The sequence below is a fragment of the Bufo gargarizans genome, chromosome 3, assembly GCF_014858855.1.
Source record: "Bufo gargarizans isolate SCDJY-AF-19 chromosome 3, ASM1485885v1, whole genome shotgun sequence".
Taxonomy (NCBI): domain Eukaryota; kingdom Metazoa; phylum Chordata; class Amphibia; order Anura; family Bufonidae; genus Bufo; species Bufo gargarizans.
In genome coordinates, this window is record NC_058082.1 from 269,962,396 (window position 1) to 269,981,266 (window position 18,871).

At 46.3% G+C, this 18,871-nt stretch overlaps 1 protein-coding gene and 1 long non-coding RNA gene across 2 annotated transcripts in view; one reads left to right on the top strand and one right to left on the bottom strand.

The window, feature by feature from the left end:
• The window catches only part of LOC122932615, a 55,610-nt gene extending 48,681 nt beyond the window's left edge, over positions 1-6,929 (top strand). The window contains exon 3 of the long non-coding RNA XR_006388325.1: positions 6,690-6,929. This is a non-coding gene — a long non-coding RNA (uncharacterized LOC122932615). The remainder of the gene's footprint in view (positions 1-6,689) is intronic.
• The window catches only part of LOC122932614 (S-adenosyl-L-methionine-dependent tRNA 4-demethylwyosine synthase TYW1-like), a 182,935-nt gene that overhangs the window by 139,597 nt on the left and 24,467 nt on the right, over positions 1-18,871 (bottom strand). Inside the window, exons 5-7 of the mRNA XM_044287122.1 lie at positions 9,592-9,786; positions 1,528-1,815; positions 708-827 (exon numbers count right to left, since the gene is read on the bottom strand). Coding sequence (XP_044143057.1) covers positions 708-827; positions 1,528-1,815; positions 9,592-9,786 — 603 coding nt within the window. The remainder of the gene's footprint in view (positions 1-707; positions 828-1,527; positions 1,816-9,591; positions 9,787-18,871) is intronic.

Sequence of the window (18,871 nt, forward strand, 5' to 3'; positions counted from 1 at the left end):
CACAGCACACTAATAGCAAACCAAATTGTACTTCAGATGATGGAATGTTTTAAGGAAAGTCATTCATTTCACTGCTGGCAGTTTTATATTGCCCTAATCCTAGCTGGTGAGCAATGCAGTCAATGCCATTACCGTCTGAGAAAGCACGCTGCAGTTATTCCATGTCTAGTGGCATCTAGTGGTCTAAAACCAGTACTACAATCCATTTCCTCAAATTTAAAATGGAGACTGCTCTTAGGCATTACACGTCAGTACAACAGAAAACGTTGTGTGTTGCCTTAGCCCCTGAATGGTGCATAAAAGAACTGTGCAAGAAAAGGCAAATGATCTAAAACAAAATAAACTACAATTACCTCTACAATCTCCTTCAGTCCCCTGCCAGCCATGACATGCTGTACCCACACAGTTACTGCAGCCATTCAGTGGTTGCATACCATATGTACTAGCATTGCAAAGCAATAAAAGCAAGTTGTGAAACACTGTTAGGGATAACCATTTTTTCAGCATCACATTTCTACTTCAATAACATAAGGTTGTCGTCAACGGGGGTGGGGTGTATAGGTGAAGATACATTCTAAAAGGTGGAACTTTTATAGCCATGGCTGCATAGATAAAACGCTGCGATCAGAGATATTGGTCTTCCGTTTTTCTTACACAACAAGTCAGGCTTTATGACCGTATCACATACACCTATCAGTGCTACTTACTTTAGCTTTCTTCATGCTGCTCATTGCCTTTCCCAAATCTTCAACATCTATAAGACCACCACTTCCTGGCTCCTTCTCCCCTTCCGATTCGGATTCGCTGGTCGTCTCATACAGTTCTTCCTGTTAAACATGTACTGGTTAAAGAGAAGTGCTTAAAGGGTCATCATCCTGTTGTAAACATTTATGGGATATTCATAGGAATGCCATAGATGTCTGACAGGCATGGGTCTCTTTGTGTATACACTAAATATTAGGGCCGGGCGATAAGGCCAGGGATTTACATGCACAGCTAGTCATTAATGTATTCTCATAGACTCTCAGAGTGGCCTAGGTCCTCATCCTTTGGCATTACCCCAAGGCTGGGCTCGAACAGGCACACAGCGCAGGGTGGTGGCCCAGCAGGTGTGAGAAGACATGCTCTCTGGACATGGTGGCAGGACTGAGAGTCTTCTTCCTGCACCATGCTAGACTCTCTGCTCTGTACAAGGTGGGGAGGGTGTGCAGCACAGTGAGGAGCCTGCAGTCTGGTGGTCTCAACACCAGGCAGCAGCTTCACTGTGGAGGAGCCTGCCCAGACCTGCTGCTCTCCAAACAGTGGGTGAGGCCAGCCACGGGCTTCTCCCTGCAGCCAGCTGGACTCCATAGCAGCCCCATCCTTAAGCACCCGGTCCACTGACGTGTGGAAAGTGGCTAATAACACAATTCTGATAAAAATCTGAATTGTGCTTCACAGAAAAGGCAAATGCATTCAATGAATCGCCCAGCCCTAGGTTTAGTGTATTGAACAGCTAATAACACAGATGTATCTGACCAGATTTACCTCAGATCCTTCCTGTTCCGACTCTCCATGCTTGCTCTGCTCTTCGTCCACAGAATGTGTGCCATCCTTCTTTGTCTTACATTTTCCTTTCTTACATTTACCACTACAGTTCTTTTTCTCCCCATTCGCCAGAGCCTTCAACCTGCTCAAGAACTTTGCCTTCCAGGCACTGAAGTCTGCTTCTATGCTGCCATGCTTACTATTCACTACGTTACAGTCTCCCTCCGCACGGGTCATCACCCGGCTGGCACTCAGCATCCACAGCCACTTATCAATGTTTTTACCAACCTGTTAAAGAAGCAAAGCAACCATTAGTAAATGTATCAATCCTACGACAATGTACATCTCATCACGAGAAGCTTTATACTAGGGCTGCACGATATGGAAATTTTGTGAGATTTTACCACATGACAGGAGGCTTCGTATTTTGCATTAAACTCTCTTTACTTACTCCACAGCAGTAAAGAAACAGTTAAAACAGTAACCAATCAAAATGCAATAGGAGGTAATATATTCTGAGCCGTGAGACTCCTCCTCCTCTTTCTTTACTGCTCCATCAGACAGACAGGTCAGAGTTTCTGCTCTCCCAATTATAAGGCTTTTGGGGTTACGTATTTCCATTTGAATGTTTTTCTATCTATCCTTGTGGTAATATTTACTGTCTACTACTACATTTTGGGGGGTTTGTGGCTCAAGCAAAAAATTTTCTCCTCAGTTTGGTCTCCCGTCCCTGTCTGGCCTTCTCACTCGGACGTGGAGGATAAGCTTTACTAGCCAATTTATTTATTTATTTATTTACTAGCACCCCCTTCCCCCCCCCCCCCCAAAGGATTATGGTAAGGGGTAACGTTCACCCCATCTGCGAATATCGCGTCGCGATTTTTTTGCCGCGATTTTTTCGCCGCACAATTTTCGCTCGCGGCAACGGCGGGAATTATACTCGCATCTCGCGAGAACTGTGGCCGCCATTTTGGATAGAGACTCCATGTCCTCAGTGCTCGGTTTTTGCGGTAAGTCCATTATAACCATTTCCTCTTACTATTTGATATTGTGCTCCGTGTCAGAGCCCTCACTGTGTCTCTCCTCCTTCACAGCTCGGATTGCATAAGCCTGTCAGACGACCAGGCAGGGCTCTCAAATCTGTGGCCGTTTGTCCAGGCCTCACCACTGCAGGGTTCATTCCCTGGGCTTTGGGGTGTCGCCCCGAAATTGCTGCTGCTACAGAGGTGTCAGACATACATCCTCTATTCCTGGGTGCTGCCCAGTGTAGAAATCCCAATTTACCCTGCTGGGGTTATAGGTACTGCTGGTACCATCTCTATACATCCTCTATTCCTGGGTGCTGCCCAGTGTAAAAATCCCAATTTACCCTGCTGGGGTTATAGGTACTGCTGGTACCATCTCTATACATCCTCTATTCCTGGGTGCTGCCCAGTGTAAAAATCCCAATTTGCCCTGCTGGGGTTATAGGTACTGCTGGTACCATCTCTATATACTTTATACTACCCTGTGCCGGGGTGTTGTTGGACAATGGACCAGAACGCTGCACAGCTTCAGGCCATGATTAATGAGGCAGTTGCTGCCTCGATGGAGAAGGCTTTCTCCAGAATTCTGACGGCGGCTGATGGGCCAGATGACCTCGCTGAGGTCCCGCAACAGGACTACGATTCCGAGGCTTCGGAGTCACAGGTTCGTGCCGACTCTCGGCCACAAAAACGCCATTGGAAAGGAGAGAAGGGCTCTGCTAATCCAGACAGGGGCAAAGCCCCCGCCAAGCGCGACAAACCGTCTCCTCTCGCTCCCTCGCCTGAACATCAATACTCCTCGGACGAGGAGGATAAGCTTTCTCCGTCCATGAATATTCTGGACTCGTGGCAGGCCGCGGACTCCGACGTTCCGGAGGACGCCTGGGGCTCAGATGAGGGCGCGTTTTCCGGTGACCAAAAGGGCACCTTTCTCGAAACCGCCCAGCTACCCGACGACTCGGCGCCACTGCTGGAGGATGAGGAAACCATCCTGGACCCCTCCGGCCAAAGTCTCTTCGATCCGAGAAACATCCGTCATCCACGTTCTGGGAACTGGACGCCTCCGGATCACCTCGCAAAGTTTATGCACCTATGGCTACGCAAACCTATGGACAAAACGATTCGCAACCGTTTACGATCCGAATGCCCTCGCCTTCTGTTACCCGACTTCGTGGCGCAAACTCCGGAGTTCGACCAGATCATGACCATCTTTATGTCTAGGGGTGGTCAGGACCCTCGCAAAGGGGTTGAGAAGGCATTCCACGGCGTGCAGGATAAGCTGTTGGACTCCATTGGTCCACTTTCCCGCATTTTGTATTTGGCGGATGATGCCCTAGCGCGATCAGAGGAGTTTGACGCTAATATGGTTCGTGAATGGGCTCACGACATTAGAGAATGGGCTCAACGGTGCTTCTGCTTTGTAGGCAACGCCAACGTAGCCCTCTCTTCTGAGAGGAGGAAAGCAGCATTACTCCGTCTTGACGGAAAATCGGTGGAATTGGGCACCAAAGAACTAGGACCTCTGGCACAGGGCAAGCTATTTGGTGAGACTTTTCTGAAGGAGCTCAATAGACATGTGAATGTCTTTACCTCGCTTAACAAAGCACAGACCTCCATGAAGCGGGTCTTCCGAGCCAACTCCCAAAGGGGTGTTTTTGGAAGGGCTGGCCGCCACAGAGGCCGAGCAGCCAGCCGATTCTGGCCTTCGGGCCCCAGTTCTCAAAGGCCTCAACCGTTCTACCCAGAAACAGGCTATAGACAGCCTTTCTCCTTCACCAGAGGAGCCGACAGAGGTCGTGGATCACGTGCCCGGGGCAGGGCTCGCTTCAACTCCATCGGTAAGTCGTCACTGGTTGCAGGTACCTCTTCTCACTCATACAGCAGGTCGTATTTCCCTTTGATTTCAGAACTGGGCGGCTATATCGTCGGACGCATGGATACTCCAGACGGTACAGGGTTACGTCATAGACTTCGTGGGACGTCCAGACCAGTCGATCCTGCCGCATCATTTTCTCTGCTCCGCAGAGGACTACAGGTTGATAGCAAACGAGCTACTAGACCTCCACTCCAAGGGTGCGGTGGAGCCCGCACACGATCAGGGAGGCTTTTTCAGCAATCTTTTCTTGGTGAAGACAAAGACCGGGGATTTCAGACCAGTCAAACTTAAAAAAGCTCAACTCCTACGTGCGATACAGGCACTTCAAGATGGAGGGCATACACCTTCTGAGGGACCTCCTTCGAGACGGAGATTGGTTCACGAGACTGGACCTCAAAGACGCGTACTTGTCGGTACCGGTCCACTCGACCTGCCGACGTTTCCTCAGATTCCTGTGGCAAGGTCGACCATGGCAGTTCACGTGCCTCCCTTTCGGCCTCAGTTCAGCCCGTGGTGTTTCACCAAGTTGCTGAAGCCTGTGGTCGCACATCTTCGTGCTCAAGGGATTCGGTGCATTATATACCTGGACGACCTGCTTCTGTTTTGCGACGACAGGTCCGGACAGACTCGGCACACACGTTTTACCGTCGACTTCCTGACCTCCCTAGGGTTCGTGGTGAACTTCTTGAAGTCGGAGTTGTCCCCGACTCAGACTGTCCAGTTTCTGGGATTCGAGATAGACTCCAGGTCCAGCACACTACGCTTATCAGCGACGAAGATCGCGGCTATCAAGAAGGAATTGCGCAGAGTCATCCGCTGCTTCTCCATTCCACTCCGTACTCTGGCTCGGATCGTAGGTCTACTATCCGCTTCCATTCAGGCCATTTCTCCCGGGACCGTTGGAACGGCCGAGCCATCTTCGGGAGCTCTCCCAACGTCGTTTTGGAGTCGGACGCCAGCCTTTGGGGCTGGGGCGCGACGGGCGGAGGCAGATCAACAGGAGGCGCCTGGACCGCTCAAGAGAGTCTTCTGGTGGCTTGGGCTCTTTCCGGGGAGCCTGGCAGACCAGCGATTTATCGCAGGCAGCTAGAGACCTCATATGGGACTCCTGGGCTCCTGGAACTAGAAGATGTTACTTATCAGCTTGGGGTTCCTGGTCCTCTTGGTGCTGTGAACGGGACTTCGATCCATTTACGGCACCTGTGACCGCCATATGGAATTTTCTGTCACATTTGTTCTCTTTGGGCCGCTCCTATCGTTCTCTCAACGTGGTGCGCTCCGCTATTTCGGCGGCGCACGTTCCCTCTCTTGGTATCCCAATCGGTAGGGATCCACTTGTTTGCCGTTTACTTAGGGGTATAAGGTTGCAGAGACCTCCAGACCCCAGATATTCTCGGCTCTGGGATGTGGCCTTGGTTCTTCGTTTTCTGAGAGATTGGCCAACTAATACCTCCCTCTCTCTAAGACAACTGTCGGCCAAGTTGACTTTGTTACTTTGCCTCGTTTCCTTTCGTCGAGTTTCGAACGTACGGGCTTTCGACGTCGACGCCTTTTCGGTCTCTCCGGAGGGAGTTACCTTTCGGGTGTCTAGACGTACCAAGTCCAACTCTACGTCGGTCTTTTATCCCTTCTTTGCCTCAGAACCGCAACTTTGTGTCGTTTCTACCCTTACTCGGTACATTGAGGTCACTTCCGCGCTTCGAACTTCTGCCTCGGGACAGCTTTTGGTGTCCTACCGAACGTTCCCGTCTCAACTACTACACTCGCCAGGTGGATACGGTGGCTTCTGTCTCCGGCGGGCGTGGACCCCTGTTTTGGGGCACATTTAGTTCGTGGGGCGGTTGCTTCCTCGGCCTTCTCGGCAGGCGCTTCTCTGACAGACATCCTACATTCGGCGGACTGGTCGAGGGAGTCTACCTTCAGGACATTCTACTTTCGTCCAAGCACGGGGGCGGCTAAGTGTCTTGTGAATCAGCGTTAAAAATGCAAAATACGAAGCCTCCTGTCATGTGGTAAAATTGAAGATTATGCTAGCGCTAGTGTACTTATAATCTTAATTTTAGTAATGACAGGAGGCGAGTATTTTCCCACCTCTTTCCCACCCTTGGTAAGTGCTCGTGGGTAAGTATATGGTTTCACTCCCTTTTGCGTTTTAGCAGCCAAGATCCTTTTAAGTGATGTCATTTACTGTCATTTTATGTGGGTCATGCCTGCAAGCAGGTTCAGTTTCGGTTCCTAACCCATTTCACATTGTTTTTCAGTATAAATGCTTGAGGTTTCCGGTCCAACTTCAGGGAGTTTCTTCGTGTCGATCGGACTTCGTCTCACGGAGATCTGAGTGCGGACAGAAGGTCTTTTGATTCCGGTTACAGTTCACTCCGGATTTTCGTCATGCTTTACAGTTACAGGACAAGGAGTTCGTTCGGTGGTTCGTGGTTTAAGAGACATTGACTTTAGTTTGTTCAGTTTTTCTGATGTCGCATGCGAAAGAGGAGGAGGAGTCTCACGGCTCAGAATATATTACCTCCTATTGCATTTTGATTGGTTACTGTTTTAACTGTTTCTTTACTGCTGTGGAGTAAGTAAAGAGAGTTTAATGCAAAATACTCGCCTCCTGTCATTACTAAAATTAAGATTATAAGTACACTAGCGCTAGCATAATCTTCAATTGTGATTAGGGCCCTAAAAATTGCGATAACGATATGCGATGCAATATTTTAAGGGAATTGTGCTAGAGGTCTATTTGCTTGGATTTTCCCATATGAGCAGCTGAAGCGGCTGGGTATGACAGTTGTGGGGGGGGGGGGGGAATCTGTGGAGGACGCCGTTATATGTGGGGGGGGGGGGACCTGTGGAGGACGCCGTTATATGGGGGACGAACCTGTGGAGGACGCCGTTATATGGGGGACGAACCTGTGGAGGACGCCGTTATATGGGGGACGAACCTGTGGAGGACGCCGTTATATGGGGGACGAACCTGTGGAGGACGCCGTTATATGGGGAATGTGTGCTATGACACATAGGGCCATGAGGGGGGCCAGCATAAGACATATAGCATCTTATGCTGGTCCCCCTCATGTGTCCTACACTGCGCACATAACTGGTTTTGCGTGTAAAGTATTTTACTAGTGTGTGAAACAATCTCTCTCCTATTGATAACAGGTCCGGCCTCTGTACTCAGTGTCACTATGAATGCACTGCAGCGAGCGGCGCGTGACTGACGTCACTTAGTAACGCTCCTCCCACTTCAGGAAGCAAGGGCGTTATTAAGTGACGTCAGTCACGCGCCGGCCGGCCCGCTCGCTGCTGTTCGCTGCAGTGCATTGCATTCATCGTGACAGTGAGCACAGAGGCTGGACCTGTTATTAATAGGAGAGCGCTTGTTTCACACACTAGTAAAATACTTTACACGCAAAGGCAGTTATGTGCGCGGGGCCCCTTTATATATAATCGCGGCATTTTCAGGTCGGCCAAATTGCCATATCGCATTTGCCGCTTATCGCGATTCAATTATTTCAATTTATCGTGCAGCCCTACTTTATACACACATCAACACTGCACTGTAACAACTCAGCCCTGGATTTACATCTAAAAGCTGGCACTACTGATAAATCCAGTGAAGATTAGAAAACTGCCAGTGCAGCGAGACGTCACACAGACGTCGCCTACATTTTGCTGGATGTAACTTTGGTAATTAGGGGGACAAATATGGACGCAGAGTTCCCATACATGAAGCTGGCTGACCTGCTGCATGAGCACTTGGCAGCGGAAGGCATAGTCTTGGTCCCATAAGTGCATGTTCTTTCAGGGGGTGTGTGCCCTTTCTGAACCAGCTGTAATGGTCACAACTCCTATCAGTAGACGTGGTCCGTAGCAGCTGAAGGATGGAACTGAGCGTTTGTCACACATGCTCAATGATTTATCTTTTTTTTGTCGCCATATTCTGACCCCATAACACTTTTATGGTTACGTCTACAGAACTGTGTGAAGGCTCTTTTTTTTCAGGACGATCTTAAGTTTTCAGTATTAGCATTAAGGTTCAGTAAATCGGTTTCAGATTGCTGTATCCGAACCCCATTCATTTAAAAGCCTTGTTAATAATATGGGCTTCATACTACTGCAAAATGCATGTCCTCCACATGTTTCCGAAGTCTCTGCAAATATCGAAGTCTCGCGAAACTTCACATAATAACTTGTAAAAAGAAAAAATCCCAAACTCGGGTTTGGTTCCAAGTGGTACTTTTTTTAAAGTGGAAATTGATTTATGAAGTTATTATGCGAAGTCTCATGAGACTTGACGTAGCAATAAACTTTGGCTCATAGGAGCCAATACATTCTAATACTGTACAGAATTCAAATGAAGTAATATGCGAAGCGACTTCGGATGTTTCATCCGAAGTTGATTCGCTCACCCCTGCCCAAAAGTTCAGGGATTTCTATCAATAAGTTACAGGTAAAGCCTCATTCACACGTCAGTGTTTCACGGACGTGTTTTCCACAGACAGCACACATCCCCATTCATTTTCATGTGTGTTTTCAGATATCCGTGTTTTTAGCATGGATGCATGCTCTATTTTGTACATGTTCACGGATCCATCACTTCCATTATAGTCTATGGGTCTGTGAAAACCACGGATGCAATCGGTGTTTCACGGATCATTAAGAAGAGATGCTTTGAAAATTATTTTTCAGCTGTTCAGTGTCAGTGAAACACGGATGCCACACGGATAGCAAAAAACGGACACACTGACCCAACATGGATCCTTCACGGACAGCTTCACGGATGTATCACTGACCACCTGCTCATGGATTTGAGCATGGACGTGTGAATAAGGCTTTATACGGAATCTGTTTTACATGCAACTGTGTACCAATCTTCTTAGCACTTCCTGCTTGAAAACATTTACGGTGACATGTCCCCTTAAAATTCCAATTTTTTTTTTTATTCATTTAAATGAAGCACTGCCACTCTCACTCAATACACAGGACACTCAGACATTGCTCAGAGGGTGGCTCTAGAGCAGCAGTTCCATAGACTGTTAAGTGACAAAGCAGGGACAGAAATAAAAAAAAACATAACCCGGAGAACCATTTTAAAGGGATATATAACGACAAGAGACCCACAAAGACCACAACAAAAAAATACAAAAAGTCAAATATTACCGTGTTGAAATGGCTGCTGTATACAGAGCTCCCTAATCCAAACACTGCATATCTCAGGCCTTTAAGGAAGGTTTTTCCAAAACGAAAATCATTGGAGGCTTCTTCCAGCCATTTGGAGAACCACTCCGCACCTTCAGGAGGCAATCCATCAGTGTAAGTAGCAACTAGGAAGACACAAATGTTTCTACTTGTTGTCTACAAAAGGGGGAAAAAAAAAAAAAAAAAAAAAGCAAATATTATATGGGTTAAATACTCAGGGTCTTCTTCCTAGGTTTAACAGAACAACAGTACTATGTAGAGTTGTATGTACACACAAAGAAAACCCAAGAAAAACACACAGCAACTAAAAAGAATTATAATATCAAATGGCATTATAATCCTGACAGACATGTGCGAGCATGACTGGGATGGGATCCAGAAGGCATCTGGTAGGAGAATGGACAGGAATAAAGCATTAAGCCATCTGTATAGATGGCTCACAGGACAGGTCGTTGAACTGAGTTATTACTGAATATTACACACAAACCTCCCAGGAACCATGCAGAATAGTAAAGGTCTATGCCCTGAAGAAATAGAGAAGTAACAAACTGAAGACATTGTGGATTGATGGGTAATGAAGAAGAATGAAGAAAAGTGCATCCAAAAGGTTTGGGAAGAAGCCTATGCAAGGAGAGTAGGGGTTGTCCGGGTTCAGAGCTGACCCCGGACATAGACATATTTTCACCCAGGCAGCCCCCCCTGATGTTAGCATCGGAGCATGTCATGGCTCTTATTTACAATAACACACTGCCTGTCAGAAGCTTCCGCCCAGCAGTGTATTCGGTGACGCCACTGGCTCTGATGGGCAGGCTTTAGCGCTGCCCTAGCCGTTTTACAAGCTAGGGCAGCGCTAAAGCCTGCCCATCAGTGCCCGTAACGTCACCGGGCTCACTGCCAGGTGGAAGCATCCGCCTAGCAGCCCGATGGACTGCTCCAATGCTCGAGTCAGGGGGGCTGCCTGGGTAAAAATGGGAATATGTCCAAGTTCAGCTCTGAACCCGGACAACCCCTTTTATACCAAGTCAAGCAACTCTGTATATGGGATCCAGTTGAGATATTGCCATCTATGAATGAAATCTAATATTCTGCTCCAAAATCTGTACGTAGAAACCAATATTTAAGCAAGAAAACTAGAAGCCATTTTTGCTCAGTTATTCCATGCATCTTTATGGAGAGAATATGTATAGGACATATAAAATATCTAATATCAGAAAATACTCCAAAATAAATAGAAGCGGTGTGTGATCTTAAATATGTAGACTATAATCAGGTCTGCCTGTATGGTGCCATGCACTGCACGTGTACTAGCTTCCAATGCCGTGCACAATGCTAGTCAATGGAAGCCACCGATAGGTGCGACCAGTCCTGTCAATCTCCTAAACAGAGCCCCGCAAAGTGGTGACTGGAGGATTTAGGTCTGGCCACCACCAAGCGTTCTCCCTATAGAAGTGAATGAGAACGCAACTCGTATGACCGGCCACCACTTCCATTCGCTTCTATGGGCCCGACGGAAATAGCCGAGCCAGCACCCTGGTGGCCCCATAGAAATGAATTGAGGGCGGCTGCACATGCGCAGTGCGCCCTCCACCACTTTCGGGGTTCCGTTCTTGGTATAGCGACAACACCTTTAAAAGGGGTTCTCTCATGACTAATGGAAAAAAAAAAAAAAAGAAAAATCAGACATCATATAGTACATAGTAGCACTGGAGTGGATAGCTCACCTCCTTTACAGTATGGAACTGGTGCTCTAGTCTGCAACTGATCACCCAATCAGTAAAGGAAATGATTAGAAACAAATGGTATGAGACTGGCACTCAATTATGTGGGTCATATAGAATGTGGCAATTTATTACAGCAATTAATCACACTTGAAAGGGTATACAATAAAATACAATTGCATACAATAGAATAAAATCTTACATAAAAAATGGTAATAAAATCAATACTGTAAGATGGAACCGCAGGGAAAAAAAAAAAAAAAAAAAAAACACTGGCAACACTGAATCAAAGTGTGTGCTATATGTCCTTCAATTAATGGAGTTTATGCGTATGGTTCATAACTGGAAAATTCCGGGTCCAACACTGTTTTTTGAAAAGACGGTTACTTCCTTAATGGTCACAATATTCTCTCAGAAGTATTCCCTTGTTTAGGGACAATAAAGACAGTAGTAGAGTCCAAAAAACGGGACCTTGGTATTCCGGTAGATATTAGTATAAACTAAACGTGGTGAGTAAGGCGAAAATTGATCCCGATACAGCAGGGGTAAGAGAACGCCGCTTGGAAAGGACTTGTCTCAAGTCTCCACTCGCCACCTCGTACCGGCGTCTTCTCCCGTTTGGCGTCCTCGTCCGAGACTTCCGGGTCACGTGGTATATGTCTCGCGGGACTTGCCTGTTTGGTCAGGTATTGCTTACGAATATTAATTAGAAGATTCTTGTGAAGCGCTTCACGGATCAAATTATCATCGGTCCTCTGCAGTTAGTCCAGATCTCTCTTTGTAGGGGTGAACTTACGCCAAACGTGTTTCGGGGACCTCTCCCCCCTTCCTTGGGGCCACTGACTAACTGCAGAGGACCGATGATAATTTAATCCGTGAAGCGCTTCACAAGAATCTTCTAATTAATATTCGTAAGCAATACCGGACCAAACAGGCAAGTCCCGCAAGACATATACCAAGTGACCCGGAAGAAGACGCCGGTATGAGGTGGTGAGTGGAGACTTGAGACAAGTCATTTCCAAGCGGCGTTCCCGATACAGCAGGGGTAAGAGATCAATTTTCGCCTTACTCACCACGTTTAGTTTATACTAATATCTACCGGAATACCAAGGTCCCGTTTTTCGGACTCTACTACTGTCTTTATTGTCCCTAAACAAGGGAATACTTCTGAGAGAATATTGTGACCATTAAGGAAGTAACCGTCTTTTCAAAAAACAGTGTTGGACCTGGAATTTTCCAGTTGTTATGAACCATACGCATAAACTCAATCAATTGAAGGACATATAGCACACACTTTGATTCAGTGTTGCCAGTGTGTTTTTATCCTGCGGTTCCATCTTACAGTATTAATTATTGATTTTATTACCATTTTTTATGTGAGATTTTATTCTATTGTATGCAATTGTATTTTATTGTATACCCTTTCAAGTGTGATTAATTGTTGTAATAAATTGCCACATTCTATATGACCCACATAATCGAGTGCCAGTCTCATACCATTTGTTTCTAATCATATAGTACATGACAATCTCTTTCTAACCAACCTAGAACCAGCTTTGTACCTCACACCAAAAAATAAAATAAAAATTGCTATGCTTCTAGGAAGGCAGGGAAGAAAAAAAAAAAACAATATGAAAAAATTTATAAAAACAGCCTATTCCTTAATGGGTTAATGTAAAAAAAAAAAATCTACATTTCAAATGGCAAACAATAATTGACTCAAAAACAATTATGTTTGCTGCTTTCTGACACGTAAAAGGTGCTTTGTTTATATAATCAGAACACGCAAATTAATTGGAGCAAAGACAAATTACCGTCCACTTTTATTATCACAGGCAGAGAAGCTCATTATCAAGGCAAGGTCACGTCAGGCCAAACACAATGCAAATGCTAACGTGCCATTAAATTCACTGGCACTACTGGCAATTTCTAGTCCATAAAAATTCAAAAATGCGAAACTAAATCAATTTGGCTGTAGACAGCTGATATGTAGGTCAGGTGAGATGTGCCGTTCAGAAGCAGAAAAGCGATAAGCAAGTGCTGACGCACCACAGTAACCGTTTTAGTTGAAAATGCCTAAAGCTAAAAAGTTTTGGTTTACTTTTGATACGCCATTTTTGTCTCTCCGCTAGCCATATGTTAAACTTATTCTCATTTTCTCATTCTTGAATTTTCTATTTTTACTACTTAAAAGTAGTACATTTCTTCCTTATTGGATTTTTCATGACAGCACAGTTTTTTTTCACACCACATGTCTTGCTGATATTTGGAGTCCACCCCATGAAGGAGTAGTTGGCGCTTAGTTACCATTGTGGTACTAATAGAGCCCTTTAGGGTGTAAATATATTATATACAGTTCGTTCCAAGCCAGATGACAGTGCCCTGTGAAATCTGCTTAGATCCCTGGTACAGTCGAATCGGGGGGTCCGGTTCCCATATCCCTGTACATCTCCTCCCCGGGACAGAGTGGGTGCCCCATAGATCATGGGTGACACCCTCCTGTCTACTAGTGAGATGTTAGGGCCACATTGATAAGTACCTTCCCATTATCCCTAAATTAACTGTATATAAAACCTGTATTAGACCTGCAGATTTTGGAGGCAATTGTCAGAAAGGAAGTGTTCCCTCCCAGCAATCGTCTGCTTGTTAGTGGAGTAGACTGCTACTATAACATGCAGCAATCTCCTCCTCAGTATGGGAAGGAGTGATCGCTGATGCCACCGCTCGTGCCCATACAGAATAATTTGCCAGCAGAAGCAGATCATCATTGGACAGCATGATCTGACACCGGCAAGCAATGATTTTTAAACCTGCCAAAAGATTGAGATTGCGCAATAAACAGGCGTTTGTGCATTCATCGGGTAATCGGCGGGAGAATGACAGAGGGAAATCAGCGCTATGATATGCCCAACAATCGGCTGGTGCAATACAGCCTTTACCAAATGCTGATGATACAGCACACTTGCCCTGTATGCCCTCAATCATGGTGACTGATGATCATCTGAGTGCCCTTACTTGCATTATGGTGGTTCCTAAATCAGTCTGTGGGCAGCACAGTGGCTCAGTGGTTACTAACGGTGCCTTGCAGCACTGGAGGTCCAGGGTTCAAATCCAACCAGGGACCTGCATAGAGTTTGTATATCCAACCCAGAGGAAACCCACAAAAAACAGGAAGAACTCTGGTATCCTCCCACAGTCCAAAAATAGGTAAACTAGCTTCCTATGAAATAGACCTTGACATTGAGTGTTGAGGTCGGGGTGCCTATATGGAAGCCACTGACATCCCAGGGAGGCGCCCCGGCCACACAACTATCTCTGCTTTGAGTCCCTGTGAGAAAAGTGCATTACAAATGTTTGTCTTTGTTATTATGCTCTCATTTCCACTATGAATTATATGATTTGATCTGCCCAATGTTGTTCTCTTTATATGTCATTTATACCTGGATACTGCGATTCTGCACTTTGCCCATAGACAGATTCCCTCATTATGCCTGGTAACATGAGCTCTGCATTTTGCTTATAGATAAGTGTCTGATGGTTAGATAATGAGTATCCCGTATACAAACATCTGTATACTTATTGGGATCGTATCATGCCTTTTAGTAACGGAAGTTCAGTTTGCACACATGAAGAGGGGAGAAACCATGTCGTGTCGTACAATAAAATATTACAGTTCTTTAACCCTTTTATAATAAAATCCTTGGGCCATCAAGTGTTCTGATATATCTAGTAAGGATTGTTTAACGCTAATATACACTGAGGTGACCATCACTTATGCATATACATTGTGAGATTAAAAGGGATTCTCCAGGAATTCATCAAATAAAATTACTAAATATACTTAAATTATAATTATATTACCAAATACCTTTCATTAGTTAGAATGGCTTGTTTTGCCTAGGGAGCAATAATCGGAGGAAATAAAATTGAGGCTTGCTGTACCAAGTGGCTGCTGATTACCAAGTTTTTCGCTTTACGAGATGCACTTGATAATACGCACCTAGATTTTTGAGGAGGAAAATAAGAAATTTTTGAACTAATGGGGGACCTGTGGGTGACGCACTGCTGTGGGGGGAGAAGACCTGTGGGTGACGCACTGCTGTGGGGGGAGAAGACCTGTGGGTGACGCACTGCTGTGGGGGGAGAAGACCTGTGGGTGACGCACTGCTGTGGGGGGAGAAGACCTGTGGGTGACGCACTGCTGTGGGGGGAGAAGACCTGTGGGTGACGCACTGCTGTGGGGGGAGAAGACCTGTGGGTGACGCACTGCTGTGGGGGGAGAAGACCTGTGGGTGACGCACTGCTGTGGGGGGAGAAGACCTGTGGGTGACGCACTGCTGTGGGGGGAGAAGACCTGTGGGTGACGCACTGCTGTGGGGGGAGAAGACCTGTGGGTGACGCACTGTTATGGGGGGGGGACTTGTGGATGATACACATATAGCATCTTACGTAATAGGGGTCACTATTCACACAGGGACAATATACTGTGACACATATGATACTGTGACCAGCATAAGATGATCTTATGCTGGTCACAGTATCATATGTGTCACAGTATATTGTCCCTGTGTGAATAGTGACCCCCCCCATTACACCACAGGGCACACAGTAGACTTTATATGCAAAATCTTTTAATGGCTCTGCTTTCTTCTATAACAGTACTCTCTATAAAATCACCAGTGCGGCCAGCACGTGACGTCACTCAATCACGCTCCTGCCAGCTTCATTAATGAAGTGGGAGGAGCATGACCGAGTGAGTGAGGTCACAAGCCGGCTGGACTGCTGCTTTCATAGTGAGTACGGTTATAGAAAAAAAGAAGAGTGTAATGAAGCAATTTTCATAAGTCTATAATCTTCAAGCAGTGTCTCTGCTTTAAACTAGGGCAATCCTCTGTAGTAGTACAACTCACTATGAAAGCGGCAGGCAGGGCGGCAGCGTAACCTTGCGATGCTCACTCATTCACGCTCCTGCTCCTCCTTCATGAATGAAGGAGGAGCGTGAATGAGTGAGCATCGCAAGGTTACGCTGCCGCCCTGCCTGCCGCTTTCATAGTGAGTTGTACTACTACAGAGGATTGCCCTAGTTTAAAGCAGAGACACTGCTTGAAGATTATAGACTGTACATATGAAAATTGCTGTGAGCGGGACCCCACGTATTACAGTACAGTGACTGCATCGGGCCCCGCAGCGAGTGTTGCCAGCCTCCGTCCCCTCCCCCCACCCTCTGATACATCACAGGCCGCAATGTATAAGCGTCACCAAAGTAAACATGGCAGCGTTCGCTTTATAAGACGCACTGCCATTCACACACACACACACTTTTGGGGGGGGGGGGGGGGGGGGGAGAGTGCGTCTTTTAAAGCGAAAAATACGGTAAATGAGTTTAAAGAATCAGAGTTTAAGACAAGGAGCAAGAAACTAAGGTTTGATAGGATTTCCTTGTGTGTTGTTGGCTTAATTCTAGCTAGTCCTCCAACTACAGCAGACAGGGTCTAATTCTATATCATATTTACTGTTTTCCTTCTTTATTGTTCATCCCCATTTAAACATGTGCGCCATGGACAATGCTACTAAGTATGTGTCCTATGCGATGTATGCGCGCCTTGAAGAGCCTTTTGAGGGTGAATACATTTGCACTAGATGCAATCATGTTGCATATTTGGAAGCCCAGATCTTGGATCTAAAATAGCAGCTTGAAATACTGAGGAGCATTGCAAAACTGGAGAAAGGCTTAGACCTCACTGTGCAGGCACTGACTGGGGTAATTGAAATGGAGGTGGGAAGAGGAGGGCAAGATCAGGACTATTAGGTGAGCAATTGGGTTAATGTAGGAAGGGGTAAAGGGGAAAAGTGCCAGGGAGAGTAGTCCTGAGCAGGCCCTAGGAAATATGCCTGTATGAAAGCCCAGGGCCAGCAACACTGCAGCAGGGCATTTCTCCTAGCAACCAGGAGGATGACTGATGTAGGAACGATAGGAAAAGGAGTGCAGCAAAGGTCAGGCAGATGCTGGTGGTAGGGACTCTAATTATTAGGAGGACAGACAGGGTCATCTGTCACAGAAACCATGAATGCAGTGTGTTGTCTTAAGGGTGCTCGGGTTCGGCATATTGTGGATCGGATTGACAGATTGCTGGGTGGGGCTGGGGAAGACAAGTCAAGGTACACATTGGCACCAAAGACAAAGTCAGTGGGAAATGGAAGGTCCTTAAAAACTATTTTAGGGAACTAGGTGAGAAGCTCAAGTCCAGGACCTCCAAAGTAGTGTTTTCAGAAATACTACCAGTGCCAGGAGCGTCACCAGAGAGACAACGGGAGGTTAGGAAGTTAAATAGGTGTCTCAGAAGCTGGTGCAGGAAGGAAGGGTGTGGGTTCATGGAGAAATGGGCCGGTCGGTTACAGGATCTACAGTAGGGATGGGCTGCACCTTAATGGGGAAGGTGCAACTGCACTAAAATGGTTAAACGGCTGGAGGCGCTTTTAAAACTAGGATCTGGGGGGAGGGGATCATACTAATAAGGGTAAGATAGTGGGTGGGTAGTCGGGACCTTATGTGTATATTAGAGGGGGCGGGAATGCATGGGGGGAGAGATAGGGTCCTAATTATTGATCTTATGAAGAAAGTGTGGGCGACGGTGAAGCAACTTAGAGGTGTGGGTGGTGTTGGTGAGCTTTCCCCAATATGGGATAATAATCTATTGTCAGAGTTCACTTCACTGTCAGGACTTAGGAACTGGGAGTCTAGGGAGGTGATGAGGATAGGTCAATTACTTGAAGGCACGGTATTCAAATCCTTTCAGGAAATGCGGCATGAGTTTAATGTCCCAAAGAGATGGTTTTACCAGTATTTGCAATTAAGGCACGCTTATGATGTCACGGTAAGGAAAGGGTGTCGTATAGCTAAAATGGATGTGGTACAGAAGCTTATTCTTTCAAAAGGTGGGAGGAGAGGACTGATTTCACAGGTGTATACGTTATTACTGGATAAGTTTCTGGATGGGTTCCCTAGGTCACGGATGTTAAAGTGGGAGAGTGATTTGGGTGCAGTTTCGAAGGATCAGTGGGATGCTATATTAGATGCAGTTCCCAGAGTGTCTCTGAGTGAGCAGGCGAAATTATCACAACTCTTTATCATCCACAGAGTTTATAAAACACCAGTATTTTTACGAAAAATAGGAGTCAGGACTGATGATAGGTGTCCGAAATGTATGAAGGAAGGACCGGATCTGGTGCATATGTTGTGGTCGTGCTCTGTCATAAGTAGATATTGGGATGAGGTGCTGAATATGATTAACTGTAAGCTGGGGCTGAAGTTGCAAAATGATCCTAAGGTGTGTGTGCTGGGGTATGTGGCAGAGATTGGAGGAAGCGAGTTGGTTAAGGTGGCGGTGGGAAGACTGTTATATGTGGCCAGGAAACTGGTGGCGCAGAGGTGGATCCAGGGGAGTCCGCCAGCGATTGAAGAGTTTGAAAGGAAGGTGAACGACATGTTGATATTGGAGAAGAGTGTGTTTGTTAAGCGTGGC